Raw genomic sequence first — 25927 nt, 5'->3', positions numbered from 1 at the left:
AGGGGACCGACCACAGTCTCAGCACCCACACCATACCATGTTGCTGTATTTAATCAGAGTGCCAGGAAATAATTATCTAAGCGGTGTTGGCCCTTACAACTTACTAATGCAGATATAGTGGTAGAAGCTAAAACCAGTACATTAATTCCCCAACCTGATTAAGAAGGGTTGATGACTCCCCCTGCCCCCCTCCCACACACATGCCACATTACAAATAGAAGATTTTTGAGGGATTCTTTATTTATGCAGTAATGACAGAGCAAGGAAAAAAAAAAAAAAGAAGAGGTGAGAACGGAAAAAGGAGAAAATAGGTAAAAAAAAAAAAAAAGAGACAGAGCGATGACGCTTGAAACAAATACGCTGATTATTTGTTTGTTTATTTTTTGTTCAGAGTATTGGTATTGCATATGCAAGGATGTATATAATATTACTGCTGTGTGCATTCACATTTTGTTGAACACCTGCTGTCCAAATAATACCCCAACACAGGCCCATTTAATTTTCAGTAAAGTTTCCTGCCAACGGAGCTTATTGCTGAAAATCTGAGTTAAAATGCACAGAAAAAAAGTGATAAATAAGCCTTTTCTCTCAGAATTTTATAGAACCCAGCTGTGTAAGATTGTGCCGCTCATGTGCTTAAAGAAACAGTCCAAATTAGCATCTAGCATCTAAATGCTTAGCAGTTTTTATAGTCTCAGGCATTTTTATATAAAAGGTTAGTACACAATTCAGAAAATTGTTCATTTCCATACTTTGCCCTTTTCAGTATTAAGATGTAGCTTCAATCACATTTTCAATATTTAATATTTCTCTGTTGAAGATTGTCATTTTCAACTACCTATCACATATTGTACTTTGTGTGTAAAAAAAAAAAAAAAGTGCTGTGGCAGAGTGACTTCAACTATAATACTACCAACAAGCAAACAAACAAACAAACATGTAACAGAGCTCCATAGTAATAATATTAAATAATGAATGTAAGTGAAACTATAATACATGTGTTTAGAAATCTGTGTAGGAGTCTGTGTACATAAGATACATTGTTCTTCTATATTACATGATATTTTTCTAAATAGTTTTTAGTAAGTCATCTATATTTTCTCAGAACAGCCCCACTCCTGGGACACCCAGACTCACACCCATAGAATGAAAGTGTCCCTCTTTATTCATTTGAAATGTTGGGTGGTATGCAAATCTATCTTCTATTGCTTATCATATCACTTCCTTCATGTTTTTTTTCTGGTAAATTAAATAAAATACAAAATCTAAAATAGGGCCTTTATATCCTTTCAGGACACTTCGTTATGATGTCACATATAGCTGTATTCTTGACGTGAAAAAATATTTCAGACAGGGAGGGAGTTACAGATGGATGATTGATTATTATTTTTTTTTTTTTAAACAAATATAATTTAACATATATTACCTGAGCACATTAATCTCTTATGTCCATGTTTCTCCTAAATACAGAGACAAATACAGTCAATGCACATTTTTTTATTTAACTAACGTAACAAATAGATTGTGATAAGATGTGATAATTTTCAAATGATCTTCTGAACAATTCTAAGAACTGAAATGGAGGGAATGATGTCTCTCAAAAGTAAAAGTAATTAGTATTTTGAATTAGCATTTAATTATCCCCATCCTCATCAACGCTGCATACGACAGAGGTCAAATATATTAGCCACTGGTCATAAGAGGGTTAAACTCTGTACTGACTGTGTCCAATTTATGTCTATGAACTGAATGTGCGTTCATCACTGATCATTTAAGTAAAATTTACGAGAACCTTCAGCAGATGTGTCTGTATTATACAGAGGTTTTCAGACCTTAGTGTAGTCTGTGTAGCATCATACACATCTTGATTTCTCAAGGAGCAGTACTGCAATTTTGTACTAGCACGCTTCAAAGATGAAAGGATTAAGCTGTAATGTGAAATATGAAATTCCTACTTATGGTTGTGTGTTAAAACACCTGCTACACCAAAAAAGGATTTTATTTTTTTTAGAAAGAAAAGTTAGGTTCCCAGCGTTGTACTTGCGACTTATTGATTACTATGATCTAAAATGAAGCTGTGTTTAATCTATTCAGCAGCTAGTGAGGCATGGGATCTACATACCATTTGCACTCGCAAACTAGCAGTTATTTTAGAAAGATTCGTAAAGCAGTTATCAGTTCAACACAACTTACCATTCGGAGAATAAGCCCCGTCGCATACCAAAAATGGGTAAGGAGTTTGTAATTCACACTTAACTGAACTCCCCATGAAACTGTTTTGTAATGCTTCAGAGCTTGTTACGTGTATGAGAATGCAGTAGGATAAAAATTTAAATTGATCATGCATGGCTCGTCTGTTTTTATGACCTGGAGTCAAGTGGTGTCTCTTGGTAAATGCATTGATTTTTTAATTTTATTTTATTTAAAATAAATAAATAAATAAATTCACTCGATTACCACGAACGAGCAATGGTAAAACAGTATAAAATAAGGTCACCGAAGACACAAGACGAGATGAGATGAGATGAAATCCGAGGGGTGCAAATTGCAAGCAATTTCAGCTGGCATGCGTAATTTTAAAATGATTTGCAGTCTCCATGAAGAGGTTTTAATACAAGAAAGCGTGTGCCCAAACAATTTGAAAACATTTTAGTGGGCACTACTTAGATTGATGAATGATTCATAGCCAACTCTTTAAGAAGCAGCCAGTGTTCTGCTTTTGCTCATTTAGACGTATAAGGCAACTAGTTAATCATCCCAGAGCAACTTAAGAAGTGAATTAGTTTGCTTCATTTAACAGTCTCATTTGCTCAAATGTATGCAGCTGACATGTTCCAGCTATAGCTCTGAATCTAAAGCAGTTTCCTACATACGCAGATCACCAGACTCCTTCTGAACTCTCAGAACTGTTAAATAGTTAAAGCCTGGTAAATTAGAGGCACAATTTGCAAGACACATTGTTTACTGAATATTCAGCCTCGTCTACACCCACCGGACACATAAGGCGTGCTAGATACGTGGTTGTAACAAACGAATATGTTAGATGACTATTTTTTTTTTTGTATATTGCACACATGATTTTGTAGCCCATCATGTATGTGTGAGAGGAATCCGTAATCACTCTACGTGTTTAGCCTCATAGACGAGCAACATAACTCAGCTGTGATTTGCTTATAAATTTATTTATAAAATATTTTAATTATAAAATATTTTAATTATAAAATATTTATATTCATACAGTATTGTTAGTAGTACATATATTCAAAGTAGAAAGATAATGCTTTCCAGACTACTTTTATAGAGCATCATCCTGAACGTAGAAGTTCTGCAGAGATAAATACCTTTTTTTTTTTTTTTTACCTACCTATGCAGCATGACTCTTTTCCACTGTTTCAGCATAACACTGGACAGTCACTCTTAGTGATAACTGGGGTGTTACAAAAATAAACATTGGAATACTCCTGCTTAAAATGACTTTTAATATGAGTATGAAAAAAATAAATACAATAATCCCTTTAATTTTTGTTAAAAAAAATATTAACATAAAAACTATTTTGTATACAGATTTCTGTTCAGGGATCCATACAAATATCCAGTTTTAGCGTTTTATTAATTATTATTATTATTTATAAAACGCCAACTTATTCCGCAGCGCTGTTAAATGGGTGGACTAACAGACACCTAATTGTAACCAGACAAGAGTGGTTGAGGGTCCTGCTCAATGAGCTTACATGCTAGAGGGAGCGGGACATAATGACACAAAGGGTTAGGGTATGGGTAGAAAAGTAGGTTGCTAGAAAAGTATTCACTGAAGATGTAGTGGGTTTATTGTTTTTTGACAGTTGCAGGAGAGGAGTAATTTGTTTATAGAAGAATATGTGTACCTAATGTCTGGAAATCCTCAACTGTACACATGTATGCAGACGACACTGTAATCTACGCTGGTAAACCCAAGCTACCGCAGCTTGAGGCTGTGCTCCAAAACCAATTCACAGAGGTAGACAAGTGGATAGCGGATAACAAACTCTTCCTAAACACTGACAAAACCGTTACAATGATCTTTGGAACTGTACCTAAATTACATAAAATACACAATTAACAATTGTGTATCAGAACAAATTCAAATAGCACACTATTCTGCTCTTTTAAATATCTAGGTATGTTCCTAGACCCCAATCTATCCTTTGGCCTTCACATTGAAAAAATCTCTTCAAAACTTTATCCAAAACGAGCTGCCCTGTTCAGAAACAAATCCTGCCTAAGCCCTACAGTAAGGAAAAAGATGCAACAAATGCTAATGCCGGTCACCCGCACAGCAAACCCACCTTAATAAACTTAATTCGTTATATAATTAATTCTGCCGCTTTGGACTAGAATGTAATTACTTTACCCACTACTGTGACATGCTAAAAGAGCTAAACTGGCTGTCGCTGGAATCCCGACATACTCTTCATCTTTCCAGCCTTGTGCATAAGAGCATTTCTGGGAAACTCCCACCCTTCCTGAGTAGAATGCTCTCCCTGGCTGTTCCCCCCTCCTATAACCTCCGATCCAGTACTAGCACGATATTTAGCATACCACAATACAAAAAAAAAAGTGGCTCGATCCTCATTTTCCTACAGAGCACCGCAATTATGGAATAACCTCAGGGACCCAGTCAAATCTTCATTCAATCTAAAATCTTTTAAGAGATATATGGCAATATACCTCAGCACAGAATGCACCTGTCATGGTTGAATATATTTATTACCTGTTATTTATTAAATTTATATATGTGTGTATATGTATATGTATAGTTTGTATATTGTATTTTTGTAATATTGTATCCTATTGTAACATGCAATGTTTTGTGGACAAAACATCAAAAGACCCAGGAAATACTTGAAAACGAGAGAAATCTCAATGTATCCATCCTGGTAAAATATTTTATAAATAAATAAATAAATAAATCTAAAATATTTATTTCAATCAGGTTCAGTAATTTTAGCAAAAAAAGCAAAAATTCAAACGTTGTCACTTAAATTAGATGTGACAAAATTTGCGAAATATGTAAAGAACTGTGCGCAATTCTACCAGAATGTAAAAATAATTTATGCATGCAACTGACGTGCCAACGTGCACAGGTTTACTTACTAAAGTGAGAGTTTAGAGTGAATTCAAAATTAAATTAAAATTTAAGCTGAACTAGAAAAAAAAAATCTCTCTAAGTGAGCTATGTTTTACACCTTGGCTACTATGGTCTTAAATTTAAAAAAAATCACGTTAGTAAATAAACCTGACATAGGCCTTTATTTAATATTTTTAGATAAGCTTAACACATTTTTTTTTCAAAATATTAAAATATAAAAAATATCATATATATGAAAGTATATAAATAGATACAAAGAAATCTAAGTATGAAAATGTTTTTTTTTAAATATTAAAATATAAAAAATATCATATATATAAAAGTATATAAATAGATACAAAGAAATCTAAGTATTAAAATGTTTTTTTTGTTTTTTTTAAATATTAATTCCTTTGAAAGCGTATCCAAGAATATTAAGTCATTTGGACTTTTATCCAAAAATATAAAATTAGAGCCATAGTAAGCACAGTTTCACAATGTAGTTGTATTATATAGGACATAAGAAGCCATTCTTTCACCCTGCATATAATTCCTCTATCTGTGGAGGCTAAATTATAGCCATAAACTGTGACCAGCAAATATTGCTCTTAAGAGTGAAAAAGCCATTTACCGTCCAACAACATAAACACAGAGGAACAGAAAGGAGTATTGGGAGTAAAATTTGTTTATGTGCGGGGGAAATACCAGCACTGAAGCAAAGTAGGGCTTTATAGACTACATTTAATTTTGCATTGCTTGAAATTTGGGATGTAAGGGACTATTCACTATAACTAGTATATACTTATTACTGAGGTCTAGTTGTTTTTTTGTCAAAATTATTTGTTTCAGTTGCCAAATATATATAATTTTTCCAAAAATGTAGTTTACTAGCATGCACTGCTAATAATAGCCCAGATTAATGCCAGATAGTTCAGTGAGAATATGGAATATGTATATGGAAGATCAGTATAAATCATATATTTTTTTTTTGTACCCATCTGTGCCTTTGTTTATTTTAACATGTTTGTATTTAATTTGTTCTGTTTTACAAATTTTGTAGGAGTAATTTGATTACACTTGGCAGTCTTTAATTGGTTGTTCCCTAGTGCTTCGTCCCCACTGTATTTTAGTTCATTAATATTCGAAACTGCAAGGGAAAGAAAAACATATTTTTTTCCAAGTTTTTGTTGTGTTATTTTCATGTGTAATAAATATTTGGACTGTCAATGCATCATGAGAGATTAATCTGAAAGCCTGTGGTTTTTGGCTTAATTAGAATTAATTTGCTTAATTGTCAGTATAATCCCATCAATTCCTGTTTGCACTAACTTGAACAATGCTGTCTTCTGCTGTTTGGACTTTCATTTACATTTCGATGATAGTTTATGAGCATAATAAACATTTATTTGAATATTCATTATTTAATCAATTGTTCTGTGTGAGCAAAATGGTAATCTGTTTTTTTCCATCCACACTGTAAGCATCCAGTTGTTTAGATTTTATTGAGTATACCTAAAAATGTGCATTTTTTAAATCTTCTGATCTTTTCTCAGCTCCTTCACAAGTCAGTGGCGTAATGAAGGAAAGGGTATTACAGCGCATGGTCGATCTATCCTGGCAGGAGCCTGATCATCCCAACGGAGTAATCACAGAATATGAAATCAAGTATTACGAGAAAGTAAGTGCGATTCGCATAAACAACTACAGATGAAGTAAAGTATGCAGTGTCCCTGAGTATCACTATAATTTTGGTTTATGAGCCTGTGTTCCCTTCTGTATTCATTGACATGATAATACTTCTGTTCATATGGCAATCTTTCTATTTCGTCACATGTTTAGAGTTCTGTTTGTATTTAAAGGGACACTATAGACACCCAGACTACTTCATCTCAATGTCTGGGTGCAATGGCCTTGTCAGTTTGGTCCTACAATGTAAAACATTGCCTTTTTTTAGACATGGCAAAGCCTACGTTATAGGCTAAACACACCTCTCTGGTTATCTTTCTGACAGCCACTAGAGGGTGCATCCACTGCTACAATCAAGTCAGACTTGATTATTACTTCAACATCCTAATGCATTGCAAGAGGACGTCAAACATCTTTTGACGCTTACAGGAGGAAAGTACTGGATTGAAAGCTTCCCTATGAGAAGCATTTGATTGGACATGTATGGCACTTGTCGCGCATGTGCTTCTCTTCCTCAATGCGTCTCTATGAGTATTTATTTTCCTTTTCATTTAGGAGGGCCTTGAATCTAAAAAGTGAGTAGAACACTATAGCGTTAGGAATACGTGGGAAGAGTATGTCCTATTCTTTTTTAATAAAACTGACATTTTTTAAAATTATACTGGTTAAACCTGGCTGGCTTTCAAGCAGCCATCATGTTTTGTTACTTACTGGTTTGGTCAGTTCAGTGGAGCTAAACTCAACAGGCAGCAATTGCCCATAGCACCCGCCTTGCACTTCTCATTGAGCTGCTTTGGGAAACCTGTGATTCAGGGCCGGTGCAAGGATTCCTGCCGCCCTAGGCAAAGATCCATTTTGCCGCCCCCCTCATGAATGTAACTATAATATTTCAGAGGTTTATTCACTAAACTCTGAATTTCAGTGCATTGAAAACCGAATTGCAAAGTTTAAGCAGAACAGCTGAACTGTGACTGTAGCTGGGTTGGAGAATTCTGATAAATCAGCTGCTTGGCCTAAATTTGTCATTTGGTTTCCAATTGGGTCTGATCAGCTGTCTCTTTCCTCTACAGTGCTCATTCCTACTCTTAACAATCTCTCTCACTAGCGTTTATCCCCATCTTAATCCAGTTTCTGTTTACCCAACACTATAATGTGTGTCTGTGTGCTGGGGATGCAGTGTGCCTGTGCTGGGGATGCAGGGTGCATATGTGCTGGGTAGCAGTGTGTTTGTGTGCTGGGGATATATAATGTATGTCTGTGTGCTGGGGATGAAGTGTGTCTGTGTGCTGGGGTTATATTATGTGTGTCTGTGTGCTGGGGGTGCAGTCTGACTGTGGGGATGATGTGTGTCTGTCTGTGTGCTTGGGTTACATCATATGTGTCTGTGTGCTGGGAATGCAGAGTGTCTGTGTGTTCTGGGGATTTAGTGTGTCTGTGTTTATGTGTGTGCTGGGGATGTTGTGTGTGTGTTCCTGGGACAAAGTGTGTATGTGTGCTGTGAATGCAGTGTGTCTGTTCCTGGGACATAGTGTGTATGTGTGTTGTGAATGCAGTGTGTCTGTGTTTGTGTGTGTATGCTGGAGATGCAGTGTGTCTGTGTTTGTGTGTATGCTGGGGATGCAGTGTGCCTGTGAGTACTGAGAATGCAGTGTGTCTGTGTGTGCTGGGGATGCAGTGTGTCTGTGTATGCTGGGGATGCAGTGTGTTCTGGGGATGCAGTGTGCCTGTGTGTGCTGGGGATGCAGTGTGTCTGTGTATGCTGGGGATGCAGTGTGTCTGTGTGTGCTGGGGATTGGCTTCCTGTGTGTGCATAGAAGTCAATCATGACACTTATCTTTTAGGGTTGCCAGGTATTTCTCATGTATTTCTTAGGGTTTACAGGTATTTCTCAGAAGTATTTCTCAGGTATTTGAGGCTGCCTAGCCGGTGCCTGTATTGCAGTAATACCGGCAATACAAATGTCTGTCTCAGTATAAACAGAGATTGTTCTGCAATTCCAACGCCGGCCAGTAGGGGTCGCTGTTTGTGTGGAGAGAGGCAGTGATAAGAAGTTACGGCATCTCCCTCCCTGCCTCTCTCTACTCACTGAGAGTCCAGACAGCAGCTCTGAGACATGGGGACGCTGAGACATTGGGACACTGGGGAACATGGGGACCGTGAGACACTAGGGACCCATGTCTCCCAGTGGCCCCTAGTCTGTGTCCCCATGTCTCCCAGCCACTGTCCCTAGTGTCTCAGTGGCCCCACATCTCCCAATGTCTCTAAGTGTCCCCTAGTGTCTTAGTGACATTGGGACACTGGGAGACATGTGAAAATAAGGAGTCTAGCCAGCTCCTTGGTTTTGCACCGCCCCCTGTCACAGGTGTCTCATCTCAGGACCCTATTTAAGCCTTGTACTGCAGAGAACTCGAGATGGAAGGATTTCCCCAAGTGAGTAGCTCATTTAGTAGACAGTTGGCAGTGAGAGTAGGACCTGCCAAAGATGGGGTACATTGACGTTTGTGGCAGGCTTATGCAATGTATGATCATATAATGTAACTAAACCCCCATTATTTTTTGCCTAGATTGGGTGTTTTTAAAAAACTAGTCAAATTAGCTGTTTAGTAGATAAGTGAGTGCGCTGGATTTCTATTTTTACTGGGAGACATGGGGACACAGACACACTGAGACACTAGGGTACACTGAGAGACATGGAGACACTGGGGGACACAGAGATACATGGGGACACTGGGCAACTTTGAGACCTAGGAAACATGGGGCACTCCCAGTGTCCCCATGTCTCCCAGCCAGTGTCCATAGTATCTCAGTATCCCCATGTGTCCCTGGTGTCTCTCAGTGTCTGTAGTGTACCAGTGTCCCTAGTGTCTCAATGTTTCCTAGTCTCCCAAAGTCCCCTAGTCTCCCAATGTCTCCCAGTATCCCCATGTCCCCTAGTGTCTCAGTGTCCCCTAGTATAAAAGAAAAAATCTCAGGCCCTCACAGTGATAGATTTAGGCAGGTTTATTGGACACTGCAACATTTCGACCTGTACCCAGGTCTTTATCAAGTCTCCAATGTTCCCTATGTATCAGTGTCCCCTATGTATCAGAGTGTGTCAGTGCACCATGTCTCTCTGTGCCCGTAGTGTCTAGTATAAAAGAAAAAAATCTCAGGCACTCACTGTGATAGATATAGCCAGGTTTATTGGACACTGCAACATTTTGACCTGTACCTAGGTCTTTATCAAGTCTCCAGTGTCCCCTATATCACAGTGTCTCAGTGCCCCATGTCTCCCAGTGTCCCCTTGTGTCTGTCACCCAGTGTCCCCATGTCTCCCAATGTCCCCAAGAGTCTCAGTGTCCCCAGGTCTCGCAGTGTTCCCTAGCATCTGTGCCCCCATGTCTCCCAGTGTCCCCATGTCTCTCAATGTCCCCTAGTGTCCTAGGACTGGGAGACATGGGGACACAGACATGCCCCCTTTTTGTGTATGTTCGCCCTTTCGGCTGTTCTGGTTATGTGATTTGTGTCAGTGGCCCACCCTTTTACCGCATCCATAGACTTCCTGCTTTACTGGACACTGCTGTTAGGGGATATGGGTTGACTTAAAAGATGAAAGCGTGAGATTAGCAAAGGGCATGTGTTTTCTCATAGTTGCATCCTATGAGTTTCCCTCCAGCACCATCTCCATCAGATACATGACGCTTAGGAGGTAGGACTGTTTTAGTGTTTTTGGTCAATAAGATTTTGTAATTAGGCCCATCATAATTATCAGCACCAGGCCCACTGGGCTCTTAATCCGGCCCTGAGGAGATGGGGTAATGGAAATAAATTAAAATTTAAACTTTTTATTAGTATTAAGGGATAAACACTTAATTGTATATCACGAGTTAAGCCAGATAGAATACTGCACACCTATCTGTTATGTCAAGTTTTAGTGCACATCAGCTCCTTGTGACATACAGATTGTCTCCTGCATTGTGACTACTAACATTTCAGAAACCCCAATGACTTTTACCCTGTTGTGGTCTCAGTACTGGGACTAGGTACCTGATAATACATTGCGATTTTTATTGTTCATCGTCTACTTTGTATTCTACATGCCTCTGGCTACTCTATTTCTTGAATTTTCTTTCCTCTATTCTGATCTTGTCCTGACCTCACTATTTTTTGCTCGGAGTCTCAGTGTTCCTCAAGGGTGCAATGTATCATCATTAACTGACGCAATGTACCTAGGGATTAGCTTCAGGCAAGTGAATTTAAAGGGTCAATAACTGTACTTGGTTATAGTACGGGCACCCCCCCTACAGACAGAATATCATTCATTGGGGGTTTCACTCCACATAAAAGCATTTTTACCATTACACAGTGGTTCTGTGGTAAATGGACTTCAGATAAAGTTCATTAAGATAACTACTAACAAAAAATGGGAAAACAGCATTTATTTGAATCAGAACAACCAGTGGGACATTTACACTCCCTTCCTATAGCCATCCTTTTATGAAGATGTTTTATCCTGTCTAACTAAAACTCTTAACTTCCTAAATAGACCATACTTATTAGTACATTTTTGATTAATCATGTAACAATATTTAGTTGTTACATGATTAAGCAAACATTTACTAATAAATATGGTTTATATGGGAAGTAATTAGTTTTAATTAGACAGCCTAAAAAATGTTTATTTTCATTCGTGCTGTCCAGACACACATTCAAAGTGATTCTATAGTGCCAAGCAAACAAACCCATTTTCCTGGCACTATAAGCTCCTGCAGAGCCCCCTCCCTCGTGCCCCCTCCCGCGGGGCTGACGGGGTTAAAACCCCTTCAGTCACTTACCTGAATCCTACACCGATGTCCCTTGGTGCTGGGTCAGGCTCAGGGCCAGGCCCAAAGCATTGTGCTGCCTGGTCCATGAAATGCTGCCCTCCCTCCAACAAAACCACACCCATTAAAACAAGCCCACATTGATTATGTTATGCAGTGTGTGTATTGTGTGCAGTGTGTGCAGATTGTGTATTTGTGTAGTGGAAGCAGTAGCTGCAGTGTGTGTGTATTGCATTGCGTGTGTATGTATAATGGATGCAGTGTTTGTGTGTATAGTGGATGCAGAGTGTGTGTATGGAGAGGGATGAGGGGGAAGAGGGGGTGGAATACAATTTTAAAGAATCACTGTAAGCACCAAAGCATCTTCAGCTGACTGAAGTGTTTTTGGTACAGGAGCCCTGTTTTTGCATTCTTAGATTTTAATGCTCATTCTTTAGGTTTTGAGAAAATATTTTAAATTAATTTTCAAGCTTTGTGGCCCCAGATTAAACTTGTATAATTGAAGTGGCACTTTCTTAAAATCATTTCTTAAAAATTATTTCTATTGAAGGCTCCAAATTCATTAGCCCCAAATATTTCATCCAATTTTTCTACTATACATGTGTGGTCATTACACTTTGTAGAATTCAGAAATACCCAAGTTAAACGCTGAATTTTATGTTATATTTTTTTCTTTTTTTTTTTTCAATCTGTCATATTAACAGGATTTCATTCTCATGCTTCAAATAACTAGCTGCATTTGAAGTGTATCATATATTGTGTCTGCTTGCCACCTCACCACCACTTCATTCATGACTTATTTTGAAAGCCAGCTGGCCTTCATGCCTGCTTTATTGGATCATTATGTGTGCAGCAGTCTATTACTGCCTAAGTGAAATAATCTACAGGAACCTCTTTGGTGACACACTGGCTGCGACCATTTCATGTAACAAAAGACAAAACATAGAAAGGGGGGTGCTATATATACATGAAATACTTAAAATACTTATGTCTGTACAAGGAAGGTCTTACTGCTGATAGTCAAATCAAATCAATCTAGAAAAACAAAAACAGATTGCACATAGCATAATACTGTATGAGGAAAAATAAAATCAGTAATGGAGGTTTGGGTCACTCACGATAAACAGAGCCTATTGTAGCAGGCTCTGACTGTATGGGCTCATCAAAATCTCTGTATGCTGTATGTTCCAACAGGATCAGCTCCAGGATCAGCTCCCTCCTCCTCTTAGTACTCTTCCAATCACACCAAAAAAACCAAATGGTAAGGTGTAAAAAGGATTTATTCAGAATACTATTAAACAAATAAAATGACAAAGCACTACGCGTTTCGACTGTTCAGTCTTCTTCAAAGGTGCATAACATACAAGTCCATCTGATTTCTTTAAATACATCCGGAGTTGTTGATTTTCGCGGGTAAAAGTTCGTATTACTTCCGGGTTGTGATGTCACTTCCGGGTCCGCCGGCTCAATTTGCGTCATATGACGTCATCACGCTTCCGCCCGTCTGGCATCCTTCAACCTGGATGTTTATGATTACGGACGCCATTTTTGTACCTGGCATTGTACTAGCGAACTATACTTAGATGAGGGAGAATAGATCAGGCAGAACTATAACATACATATTGTAGAAATCCGCTTACAAAGCTGGTAACATATATATTATACTCTACAATATTAGGAGAAATACTAGAGAAAGGAAAATAAGAAACCATTAAAATTATCCTTATTGGGACCGAAAGGATTAAGTTTATCGGTAATAAGAAAGGGAGGGGGTTAAAACAATATAACCCTTTCTCGAAAAAAGCAAAAATATACTTTTTAAAAGAAGGAAATCCTTCCATATAACAAAAAAAATGGATATAAGAAATATATAAAAAATATAAAAAATATATATAACTCCTATAATCTGGGCCGAACTTTTTAGATAAGGGCTGCCATCTCAAAGTCCACATTGAGCCCGCCCGGGGTCAGTGTTCCTAGATCAAAGATCCACCTCATCTCACAGCGGCCCAATGCGGACTCGAGATGACCTCCCCTCCAATGGGGTTTAATAGCTTGGATCCCAAAAAAACTGAGCCCCGCAGGGTTTCCACCATGTACATTTAAAAAATGTGTAGAAACACTATGTTTTAAAAAGCCTCTCCTTATATTGTAGATGTGCTCACGTATCCTTGTCTTTAGGTTTCTTGAAGTTTTCCCCACATATTGGAGTCCACAAGGACACGTGAGCAAGTACACCACATTCTTAGTGTGACAGGTCATAAATGAATTGATTTTAAAATTAACAGAGCCAATCTTAGAGTGAAAAGCCTCTACTTTCTTCGGTTTACTCTGGTGGTTCCTACAACCCATACACTCCCCACAATAATGAAAACCTTTCTGTAGGGATTTATTGATAGTTAGAAAATTTTCTTTCAATTTAGGAGCTTCTAAATAACTCGAGGTTAATTTCTGTCTTAAATTTTGCGCCCCTCTAAAAATCAATTTGGGTTTATCATAAAGGTATGGTAGGATTTCTTCATCCTGTTGGAGGATATACCAATGTTTGTTAAAGATTTTTTTAAGCTCTCTGTGATCTTGACTATAATTGCAGATGATAGGTATTTTATCTTGTTTTTCCTCTGATATGGTTTTTGATTTATATTCTAGTAGAGTGTTCCTTTCCATATTTCTAACCAATTCTATCTCCTGATCTAAAAGTTCGTTACAATATCCTTTCATTAGGAATTGTTCTTTTAGAATTCGGGATTGGAAATCAAAGGTTTCTATTTTTGTACAGTTCCGTCTCATGCGTAAGAATTGACCCTTCGGTATGCTCTCTAACCATGGACGGAAATGACAACTTTTTTTATGGATATATCCGTTCACATCAACCGGCTTAAAGAAAGTGCATGTGTCAATACTATTCCCTGTAGCTGAGATCTCTAAATCCAAAAAATGGATTTTCTGCTGGCTATATTCCTGAGTGAGCTTAACATTCCACTCATTAGAATTCAAGAAGTCGAAATATTCCAAAAAAGTGGAATGATCCCCCCTCCAAATAATGAAAATGTCATCTATATACCTCCTATAGAGGACCAGATTCGCACTCCAGTCGTGCTGGGAATAAACAAAAGAATTTTCCCAAAAAGCCATAAATAAATTAGCATAACTGGGTGCGAATCTGGTCCCCATAGCGGTCCCCCGACGTTGCAGATAGTACTCCCCCTCGAACCAAAAGAAATTGTTCCGAAGGATTAACGAAATTCCTTCCATCACAAAGTCTATTTGTTCCTTGGGGTACAACCCGGATGTTTCCAGAAAGGAGTAATTGGCTCGACATCCAATGTCGTGATCTATACAGGTATATAAGCTAGTGACGTCGCACGTAATGAATGCGAAGTCACTTTCCCACCTAAAGTTCTTAAGTATTTGTAATAGGCTCATAGAGTCTTTCAGGTATGAGGGGTTTTCCTTCACTAAGGGTTGGAGAATCGTATCTATATATTTAGACAGATTCGAAAGAAGTGAACCCACTCCAGAGACAATGGGTCTCCCTGGGGGGTTATTCACATCTTTATGGAGTTTTGGTAATGTGTAAATTACAGGGATTTTTGGAGATTTTATGTTTAAATAGTCATACTCTTTCTTAGTTAAAATTTCTTTTAGAAAGCCTTTATCTAGATATTCCAAAAAAATCTTTTGGATATCTTGTTGGGGATTTTTATTAGTTATGCTAATTTATTTATGGCTTTTTGGGAAAATTCTTTTGTTTATTCCCAGCACGACTGGAGTGCGAATCTGGTCCTCTATAGGAGGTATATAGATGACATTTTCATTATTTGGAGGGGGGATCATTCCACTTTTTTGGAATATTTCGACTTCTTGAATTCTAATGAGTGGAATGTTAAGCTCACTCAGGAATATAGCCAGCAGAAAATCCATTTTTTGGATTTAGAGATCTCAGCTACAGGGAATAGTATTGACACATGCACTTTCTTTAAGCCGGTTGATGTGAACGGATATATCCATAAAAAAAGTTGTCATTTCCGTCCATGGTTAGAGAGCATACCGAAGGGTCAATTCTTACGCATGAGACGGAACTGTACAAAAATAGAAACCTTTGATTTCCAATCCCGAATTCTAAAAGAACAATTCCTAATGAAAGGATATTGTAACGAACTTTTAGATCAGGAGATAGAATTGGTTAGAAATATGGAAAGGAACACTCTACTAGAATATAAATCAAAAACCATATCAGAGGAAAAACAAGATAAAATACCTATCATCTGCAATTATAGTCAAGATCACAGAGAGCTTAAAAAAATCTTTAACAAACATTGGTATATCCTCCAACAGGATGAAGAAATCCTACCATACCTTTATGATAAACCCAAATTGATTTTTAGAGGGGCGCAAAATTTAAGACAGAAATTAACCTCGAGTTATTTAGAAGCTCCTAAATTGAAAGAAAATTTTCTAACTATCAATAAATCCCTACAGAAAGGTTTTCATTATTGTGGGGAGTGTATGGGTTGTAGGAACCACCAGAGTAAACTGAAGAAAGTAGAGGCTTTTCACTCTAAGATTGGCTCTGTTAATTTTAAAATCAATTCATTTATGACCTGTCACACTAAGAATGTGGTGTACTTGCTCACGTGTCCTTGTGGACTCCAATATGTGGGGAAAACTTCAAGAAACCTAAAGACAAGGATACGTGAGCACATCTACAATATAAGGAGAGGCTTTTTAAAACATAGTGTTTCTACACATTTTTTAAATGTACATGGTGGAAACCCTGCGGGGCTCAGTTTTTTTGGGATCCAAGCTATTAAACCCCATTGGAGGGGAGGTCATCTCGAGTCCGCATTGGGCCGCTGTGAGATGAGGTGGATCTTTGATCTAGGAACACTGACCCCGGGCGGGCTCAATGTGGACTTTGAGATGGCAGCCCTTATCTAAAAAGTTCGGCCCAGATTATAGGAGTTATATATATTTTTTATATTTTTTATATATTTCTTATATCCATTTTTTTTGTTATATGGAAGGATTTCCTTCTTTTAAAAAGTATATTTTTGCTTTTTTCGAGAAAGGGTTATATTGTTTTAACCCCCTCCCTTTCTTATTACCGATAAACTTAATCCTTTCGGTCCCAATAAGGATAATTTTAATGGTTTCTTATTTTCCTTTCTCTAGTATTTCTCCTAATATTGTAGAGTATAATATATATGTTACCAGCTTTGTAAGCGGATTTCTACAATATGTATGTTATAGTTCTGCCTGATCTATTCTCCCTCATCTAAGTATAGTTCGCTAGTACAATGCCAGGTACAAAAATGGCGTCCGTAATCATAAACATCCAGGTTGAAGGATGCCAGACGGGCGGAAGCGTGATGACGTCATATGACGCAAATTGAGCCGGCGGACCCGGAAGTGACATCACAACCCGGAAGTAATACGAACTTTTACCCGCGAAAATCAACAACTCCGGATGTATTTAAAGAAATCAGATGGACTTGTATGTTATGCACCTTTGAAGAAGACTGAACAGTCGAAACGCGTAGTGCTTTGTCATTTTATTTGTTTAATAGTATTCTGAATAAATCCTTTTTACACCTTACCATTTGGTTTTTTTGGTGTGATTGGAAGAGTACTAAGAGGAGGAGGGAGCTGATCCTGGAGCTGATCCTGTTGGAACATACAGCATACAGAGATTTTGATGAGCCCATACAGTCAGAGCCTGCTACAATAGGCTCTGTTTATCGTGAGTGACCCAAACCTCCATTACTGATTTTATTTTTCCTCATACAGTATTATGCTATGTGCAATCTGTTTTTGTTTTTCTAGATTGATTTGATTTGACTATCAGCAGTAAGACCTTCCTTGTACAGACATAAGTATTTTAAGTATTTCATGTATATATAGCACCCCCCTTTCTATGTTTTGTCTTTTGTATCCATTTGTATAGTGCCTTTGGGTGATTTCTAGGCACTTGGGGGTAGTTGCTGTGTTTTCACCTTTATACCAGTATTAATAGCGCCAATCCACCCACAGATATTTTCTTGGAAAGTATCTATTTTTGTTCATTTCATGTAACAAGCAACCTTTTTCCATTTCATTTTCTGTACGAATATATATGCAACTAGGTGGAAAAAACTGAGTTCTAAGTGACAAACCTATATAAAGCCAAACTGTGGACAGATATTACAGTATGAATCCATGTGGCTGATAATAATGAGAGTTAGAGTCCAAAATATCTTACATACAGGCTATCCTCCTCTAACCCAAAGACTTCCTTATCCATAACCCTAATGGCACATTTAATACCATATTTATAAGTGATCCTTTGATCTTAATCAAATTTCAATGTCCCTTACGTGATACAATGCATTTTAAATGCACAGTTAAGGGAATCTTTTAAGTGCACAGCTTTTGATATCACAACGTTTGATATCATGCACAAAAATCATTGTCATCTTGCTTATAAATTTTGCATGATCTGCTCAGAATTTTGGGGGTTTTTGTTTTTTTATAGAGGCAGAATAAAAGATTTCTGGCCTTCTTATGATCTTCCTTTGGGCACATAACATCACAAGGGATTAAACACTTCCCCCTTTACTGCCTATTGGAAATCTGGGAGCTACTGAACAAATCTGAGATGGCTACTGTGATTGGCTACTGATATTATATGTTATCTGCATGCTTTTTCTATTATAAATAACCCACTCTGAGGATTTGAAAACTGTAAAACAATTACCAGACAACTACTCGCACTCTTAAAAGTGGCAGAACTTAGTGTTAATGTAATACAGTTAAACCTGCCATATTTGTGAATATTATATTAAACTTTTTTATGTAAGGAAATGGTTAGCGAATGAGCCATTTACTCATTTTTGAAACAAAGTAGAATAGAGAATGGGGCAAGCACATATTGTTAACCACAGCCATGCCTGCAGTCCAGAGGCGACCAGGCTCTTCAAATGTAAAACAAAGTAAGATCTGGGCACAAAAAACGTTTCCACCATTTTTCATGCAGAACCGAAGCATTGCTTGATTCTGTCCAATAAACATGTCCTGGTTCCTATACACATGCCTAAACGTTTTTTGTTTGTCATATAATAACGTTTGAAGATCTTAGCAAAGATCTGAGTTGCAATTCCTCCCACCCTTGTGTATAGAATGACTTATATGCCACACAGACGCTGAGACATCACATGCATGCAAAATTTGCTATTGTAACAATGCAAACCATATGTGTTTATTGTTTCTTGGGTGTGTTTTGTGTGTACTTCCCAATCTCTGTACAATATAACTGTTCACTGCCATGCTGTTTTGAGAGGAAGCAGGTCATGCCGTGGGGGACCGAATGCTAAATTTGTATTTATCTCAAAATCTCTATCTCCGCTTGTATTATTTGTTACACTGTGTTTAGATGTTTTACTATGTCAGATTGACGACTTGCTTGCTTTAATCTGTGTACATGCATTATTTACTTGGGAGGTTATCTTTAGGCTGGTTTTTCTCTTTTTACTTTTTGTATCGGATCTTCAGAAAGTAGATCGGAAGACAAGGAAACAAACCACTTATTTCAGTTTGGTTTCTAATTTCCCCTAACCTCTTTCTGCTGGCAAAAATAAAAAAAGATTGTGTATAGTAGGGGAGAGATGGCTTAGGTTACTGTTTGAAGAAAAAAGGCAAATTCTGTCTATACATCTTTAATTGCCTGACTGGTTACTGAAGAGTAGGCACAATATATCCATTAATGCAGAATGATTGTGAAAAGTCTCTTGGTTATAAAAGAAATCACACAAAAACATATACTGTGTAGAGATTGTTAGTTTGTGTGTTATGCCCTATATTTATATTCCTGTGGTTTTTTTTGACAGTGTACCCTGCTGAAAACAACATGCACATGTTTTCTTTATTGAAGGTATATTGTGGATAAATGTAGCTAACACTGTAAAACAATGCAGTTATAGTTAATTTTCTTTATGAAGCTTTATTTGTTAAATTGCCAATTGAATTTCCAACATTTAAGCCAACCACTGTAGAATATAGGTGAGTTGACGATTTTTTTCCAACTGGGCTTTTATAGCTTGTATTATGCAAATATCCCTGAATGTTGAATATTATGTTTAGCTGTTACCTATATTTTACAGACATGTCTTAGTAAGATCAGAAAAATACAAAAAAAGTCAAAATTGACAACACTCTATTCTAGAGCCCTCCCATCTAAACTCATAGGTTATAAATAAGCCACAAGTTATAGGTGATTTATTAATGTTTTGTAAAATTGCATAATTTCCAGAAAAGAAGATTAATCCCCCTTTAATTAACCATATTATACTCTTTGCGAATAAACCACTTTTCAGAAGTGTTAGCTTTAGCTCATGTTCAACCATTGAACATTTCTATTGATTTAATCATACTTGTAGACATATGTTTTTTTTAAGATTTAAGTGATATTGGACAGTAAGGGTTATTCAATAAAGTGAAGCCATACTAGTTGAGCTAAAAGCATAGCTGACTTAGAGAATTCTTCCCGTTTGACTATTTACACCTTAAATCTGAAATTCACTTTGAATTCATCTTGAGTTCTAACTTTAGTGAATATCCCTGTAAGATTAGATTTGACGGAGAAAATAACAAGTTGTAAATTGGAACAGGATGTAGTGGACGTTGATGAGACATTTCTAGGATATGTAGGTGATGAGTGGAATGATCTGCCTTCAAAACTGATTGATGGTTCTCATCAATAATATAACTTAATCCATACAATGGCATTTGTAACGTTTGACAGCGTGACCATTAGCTCCTTTTCATAGGCTGTGACTTTAGACTCAGCAGGCTCTCAACAACACAGAGCATAGCGAAGGAATCTGCACAGCTGTTTAGTCCATTCTATAAAGACTTGCTACCAGGAGGTTATGAGAGAAGCTGTGCATTATGTAACAGTTTCAGTTAAATTAGCCTCTTTTATGTCACAATTTAGGCCAATGGTTTATATTCTCCATTAGATTGCATATTTTTCAGCTCCTTTAAAAAAAAAAAAAAAAAAAGAAAAGAAAGATGAATAGAGCAGAAAAAAAAGAGAGATCCTGAGTGTATTTTTGGTAACCTTTTCACTTTTCTGTTAGCTCCCTTAACCCCAAATAATATGTTTATGTTATGTTAATAATAGCTGACATAAGTGTTTATCATATGGTATTTATTTTTTCCATCAAGCCACTAAAATTAATTTAATAGGATAACAAAAAGGTGAGTTATAGAGTATTCATGGTTATTCTGCTGTGACCTTACAATTCAACAGGCCATGATTACCTTGGAGTTTTAACAAAGCAGTTTACAGTACTATAATGTGATCAAATAAATATTCAGAGCATGGGGAATATAATCGGATAAATCAAGAATCCAGTGTTTTTGATATATTTATTCTAGTAATTTTGATCATAAGATTATCGCAGTTTAAAGTATAAATAGTTTAATGTCTTGGGAGCAAACAGGGTTTCCAACACTGTACCTAACTCCGTTAAAAATGTTCTAGTAATTTGAAACTGTATATTATAGTAAAGATAATCAGCTAATGGGATTTGACTTAAACCTTGTTCTGCTAAATTTTTTTAACTTCCAGTGAATTCTTTGCTCCCCCTCTGGCAGAATAGCTATTTAGAGACACAATATGAAGGACTCTCCACGCCTTCTTCATACGCTGACAGGGTTATTCACTGAACTGGAAATTGTTGAGAATTGACCAGGGAATCACAAATTTTAGTCTGAAATAGTTTCAGTTGAAGAATATTTCTAGTTTACTGTTCTGCCTACAATTTACAATTCCCTGGGCAATCGCTGACAATGCATGGATTAGAAGGTATCCCTATATATGTAGGATTTTCTACTCTCAAGAGGAAACTATTTTGTTTATATGTTTTATTAATGAGCCGCACTCTATTCTGTTACTCTCTTGACACTTTTTCAGGTGCGTTTCCCTTAGGGATGAAAGGAAGGACAGAATTTAGAGACTGATGTTCTTATTATGGGTATTCTTTCTTGTTTGTTTCTTTTTTTCTCCCTCTCTTATTTAAATAAGGACAGCTTTACACATACACTGGGGACAGGAGGTCTGATCTTTTTAAAGCTGTTTTCCATCTGAGTAAATTATGGAAAAATATTCCAGGTACATTTCTTCATATGAGAAAGGATTATTTTTTTTCAACCAAGGACATCTGATATATTTTTTTCAGGTGATTCCATGCAGATGACATTAAAGGAACACTATAGGGTCAGGAACACAAACATGTATTTCTGACCCTATAATGTTAAAACCACCATATAGCCCCTCCTGGCCCCCTCCCCTATATCCCTAACTTTACTCCAGTCTGCTGTTGCTGCTGCTGGCACTGCCCCTGATCTGCATGCTTGGCTGATATAATCAGAAGTTTTGCTCTGAGCCAATCACAATGCTTTCCCATATGAAAGCATTGCATTGGCTGATACTGTCAAGGAGGCAGATCAGGGGCAGAGCCAGTACAAGCCAAACACAGCCCTGGCCAATCAACATCTATTCATAGAAATACATTAATTCAATGCATCTCTATGAGGAAAATCCAGTGTATCCATGCAGATTGTGAAGACAGTGAATGGCAGCACTACATCAGGAAGCACCTCTAGTAGCCATCTGAAGAGTGGCCACTGGAGGTATTCCTAGGCTGTAATGTAAACACTGCATTTTCTCTGAAAATACAGTGTTCACTGCAAAAAGCCTTAAGGGAATGATTATGCTCACTAGAACACATACTAATACTAAGCTGTAGTTGTTCTGGTGACTATAGAATACCTTTAAAGGGACACTGTAGGCAATGTCAATTTCATCTCATTGGATCCGTTATAGTGCCGCTCCATCAAATGTTAAGCAATTTTCAAGCTGAATAACATGAAATTATGGTACCTGCCCACCCACAGCCTGGCCTCTACTGAAGTTATAGCTATGGCCGAGAGTACACACTTCCTTTTAGCCATGCCCTTTTATACCAGCAATTAACACTCTATTAGGCTAAAAAAACAGTCAGCTGATACTCTCAGCCAATGACAGCTACCCATTATTGATTGGGCTAATGCTTCCTCATTACTTCAAGAGGCACAGAGTGTATGGGCTGCTGGGGACTTTCGTTTAGCACTAGAACATTTTGTGTGGTTTAACACACTGAATGGCATGATGTTGCCAGGGGACTCCAGACACAATAGCCATTTCAATAATATAAATCAGTTACAATGACTACAGTGTCCCTTTAAAGTCAGAAATTATGCAGACATTGTCCACAGTCTATGGTACCATTATATGGTCCTGTGATGTAATGCCCCAAAACACCTCTTGACATCAGAATGATGTGCAAGCAAGCAAAGTGAAGATTTCAATTAAATTTCATCATCACTCAGTTAAAAAGGTTTGTGAAGCACAGCAATTAGGGACAGATAGCTGTTTAAACCATAATATTAAAAAAAAAATGTTTATTTTAGTTACAAGATCATCTCATTAATAAAACATTTGAATGTATATAAATCAAAGTAAGTGTAGTGGCCTTCCTCTGTAAGAAGTCGCACTTTCTGGACACATTCTACCATGCGGTAAATAGGAAAGATACTACCGAAACATAAAACCAAACCATGAAAGTTGTATATCACATACCATTTACCTGCTTTGGACGACTACTCTTAAGCATAGAAGACATGCCAATCTGCCCATGTCTGGGAGTATTTTCTGCAGTTCTAAGATATTCTATTTGTCATTTTTTTCAACCTCAATTTATTGTCCTCCTGTTTAAATTCCTTATATCTAAATGCATTAAACGTGAAGTGTCAGCTCCTGCCTGGAATGTCCCTTTAACATTTTCTCATAATCAAAAGTTGTAAGCAGTTTGAGAATTTGATATCATGTTGCTCTCAGCATTCTTTAAATAATGTCTTAACCCCTTAAGGACCAAACTTCTGGAATAAAAGGGAATCATGACGTGTCAGGCACGTCATGTGTCCTTAAGGGGTTCAGCTTGTACTGAAGAGAAGTAGAAGATGTCTTCAGCTAGATTAAGGGATGCACATATTATCACCCAATGACTATGAAATGTCAGCACAAAACAGAATGTAGCTTGCTAACATCTCACACAGAACTGACAAACCTTCAATAAAAGTGAGGGTTACAAGGATTGCTAAATGCTTCTCAGTTTAGAAAATACTGGAATTGCAAAATCTGGAATATGAATTATTCATACAAGCATTTTCATATTTTCACTACTTTGGTATATGTTTTCTTTTATTGTTTATTGGTAAAACTGATATACTGATTTATTGATATTAGCGCTGAGAATAATCAATGCATGAACATTTTGTTTAATCGATTTAAAATTCATTGATTTAAAGGAACACTATAGGGTCAGGAACACACATATGTATTCCTGACCCTATAGTGTTAAAACTACCATCTAGCCCTGTGGTTCCCCCTAGCCTCCCTAAATATAGTAAAATCTTCCTTGTTTTCAAGTCTGCAGCTGCTGCCTCTACCCCTGATCTGCCTGTTTACAGCTGATATCATCAGAATTGATTCTGTGATCTAATCACAATATTTTCCCATAGGATTGGAGATTGTCAAAAAGACAGACCAGGGACAGAACCAGCACAAGTCAAACACAACCCTGGCCAATCAATGTGTCAATGCACCTCTATGAGGAAAGTTCAATGTCTGAATTCAGAGGGTTGAGGCACTGAATGGCAGTACTGCACACTGTGCAGCACTGCCCCAGGAAGCACCTCTAGTAGCCATCTGAGGAGTGGCCAGTGGAGCTATCCCTAGGCTGTAATGTAAACACTGCATTTTCTCTGAAAAGACAGTGTTTACTGCAAAAAGCCTGAAGGGAAAGATTCTACTCACCAGAACAAATACGATAAGCTGTAGTTGTTTTCGTGATTATAGTATCCCTTTAACATTTTAGTTTGCATCTACTACCATGTTCTAATTATTTTTCCTCCCAAAATTATTTGATTAAAGGGACAATTATACGTTTTATTGCCACTATAACTTATTGTAGTAGCTACAGTGCAAGAAAGCTACGGGACAACATTGGGGGGATCCATTATGGAATATGGAGAAAGATGGAGGCATTGAAGATAGAAGTTTTTTAGAAACTACAATGTTCACATTGGAGGGCTAAATTCACCTACTGGCTGTCTTCCTGACAGCCATTAGAGGCACTTTCTCCTCCAGGCCGGTTAAAACTCGGTTTTGGAATCAATCGCTGCTAATATTTGCTGCAGTATTTGGTTGGAGGAGCCCAGCATTTAGCTGTAGCAGAGAATCCTGTAGCAGAGAATCCAAGGTAAATAATGTCTTTTAAACATTATTATTTTCATCAACCAAGGGTAAGGACACACAGGCAAACTATAGTCCCAAAACAACAATTCCTATACATTCTCTTTAATATTAATTTTACTTCTATTCATCGTCATAAAACATTGAAGAATACATTATTAGGTATGCAAACTCTACAGTCTGAGTACCTTGAGCAACATATATCTCAAAATTGTATCCCATTGACAAAATTCCATCTATTTTTTAAATCTAGATCTTTCATATGTCCTCAATTGTAAGCTCATTTAAAGGGACACTGTAGGCACCCAGACCACTTCAGCCCATTGAAGTGGTCTGGGTGCAAATTCCTATGACCCTTAACCCTGAACATGTAATCATTGCAGTTTTTATAAAATGCAATAATTACTTGCTAGGGTTAACTCCTCCTCTAGTGGCTGTCTGCCAGACAGCCACTAGAGGGACTTCTGGGTGCTAAGACGACATTTGGTCATCTAAACAATGTTGGACGTCCTCATGCTATGCATGAGGCATTCCAGCGTCACCGTAATCCCCAAATGTAAGCATTGAATAATGCTTTCTTTTGGGGAGATCATAATGCGAGCGAGGCCATTGCCGGGCATGCGCCTTAAGTCTCCCCCACTGGAGGATGTCGGTGGGGAATGAGCGTGGGCAGTGCTGAGCTAGCACCAAGGGACATGGGCAGTGCTGAGCCAGCACTAAGGGACATCGGCGCTGGACCCAGGTAAGTGACAGAAGGGGTATTAACCATGAAGGGAGAGGGAGGGAGCTTGACAAAGGGGGAAGCTATAGTGCACTTAATTTCTTAATCTCTTCCGTTCACGTTCATGTGTTTATTATGTACCTGACGTTTTATATCTCCATTGTAAAATTGTAATACATTTCAGAATGTGTTCATATTGAAAATAATAATAATATTAATAATATAACCAAGTATAACCTAGTATAGGTCAGATTACAAATCTACCAATACAGAAT

General features: G+C 37.5%; 1 protein-coding gene across 4 annotated transcripts in view; it reads left to right on the top strand.

Moving 5' to 3' along the window:
* Positions 1 to 25927, top strand: part of EPHA7 (EPH receptor A7) — a 189911-nt gene that overhangs the window by 123013 nt on the left and 40971 nt on the right. For all 4 annotated transcript variants that reach the window (XM_063443579.1, XM_063443577.1, XM_063443578.1 and 1 more), the window contains exon 6: positions 6661 to 6785. In XM_063443579.1, the coding sequence (XP_063299649.1) occupies positions 6661 to 6785 (125 nt within the window). The remainder of the gene's footprint in view (positions 1 to 6660; positions 6786 to 25927) is intronic.

The sequence above is a fragment of the Pelobates fuscus genome, chromosome 2 (assembly GCF_036172605.1).
Source record: "Pelobates fuscus isolate aPelFus1 chromosome 2, aPelFus1.pri, whole genome shotgun sequence".
Taxonomy (NCBI): domain Eukaryota; kingdom Metazoa; phylum Chordata; class Amphibia; order Anura; family Pelobatidae; genus Pelobates; species Pelobates fuscus.
The sequence above is the reverse complement of the archived record's forward strand: the minus strand, read 5'-3'. Positions and strand labels throughout refer to the sequence as shown.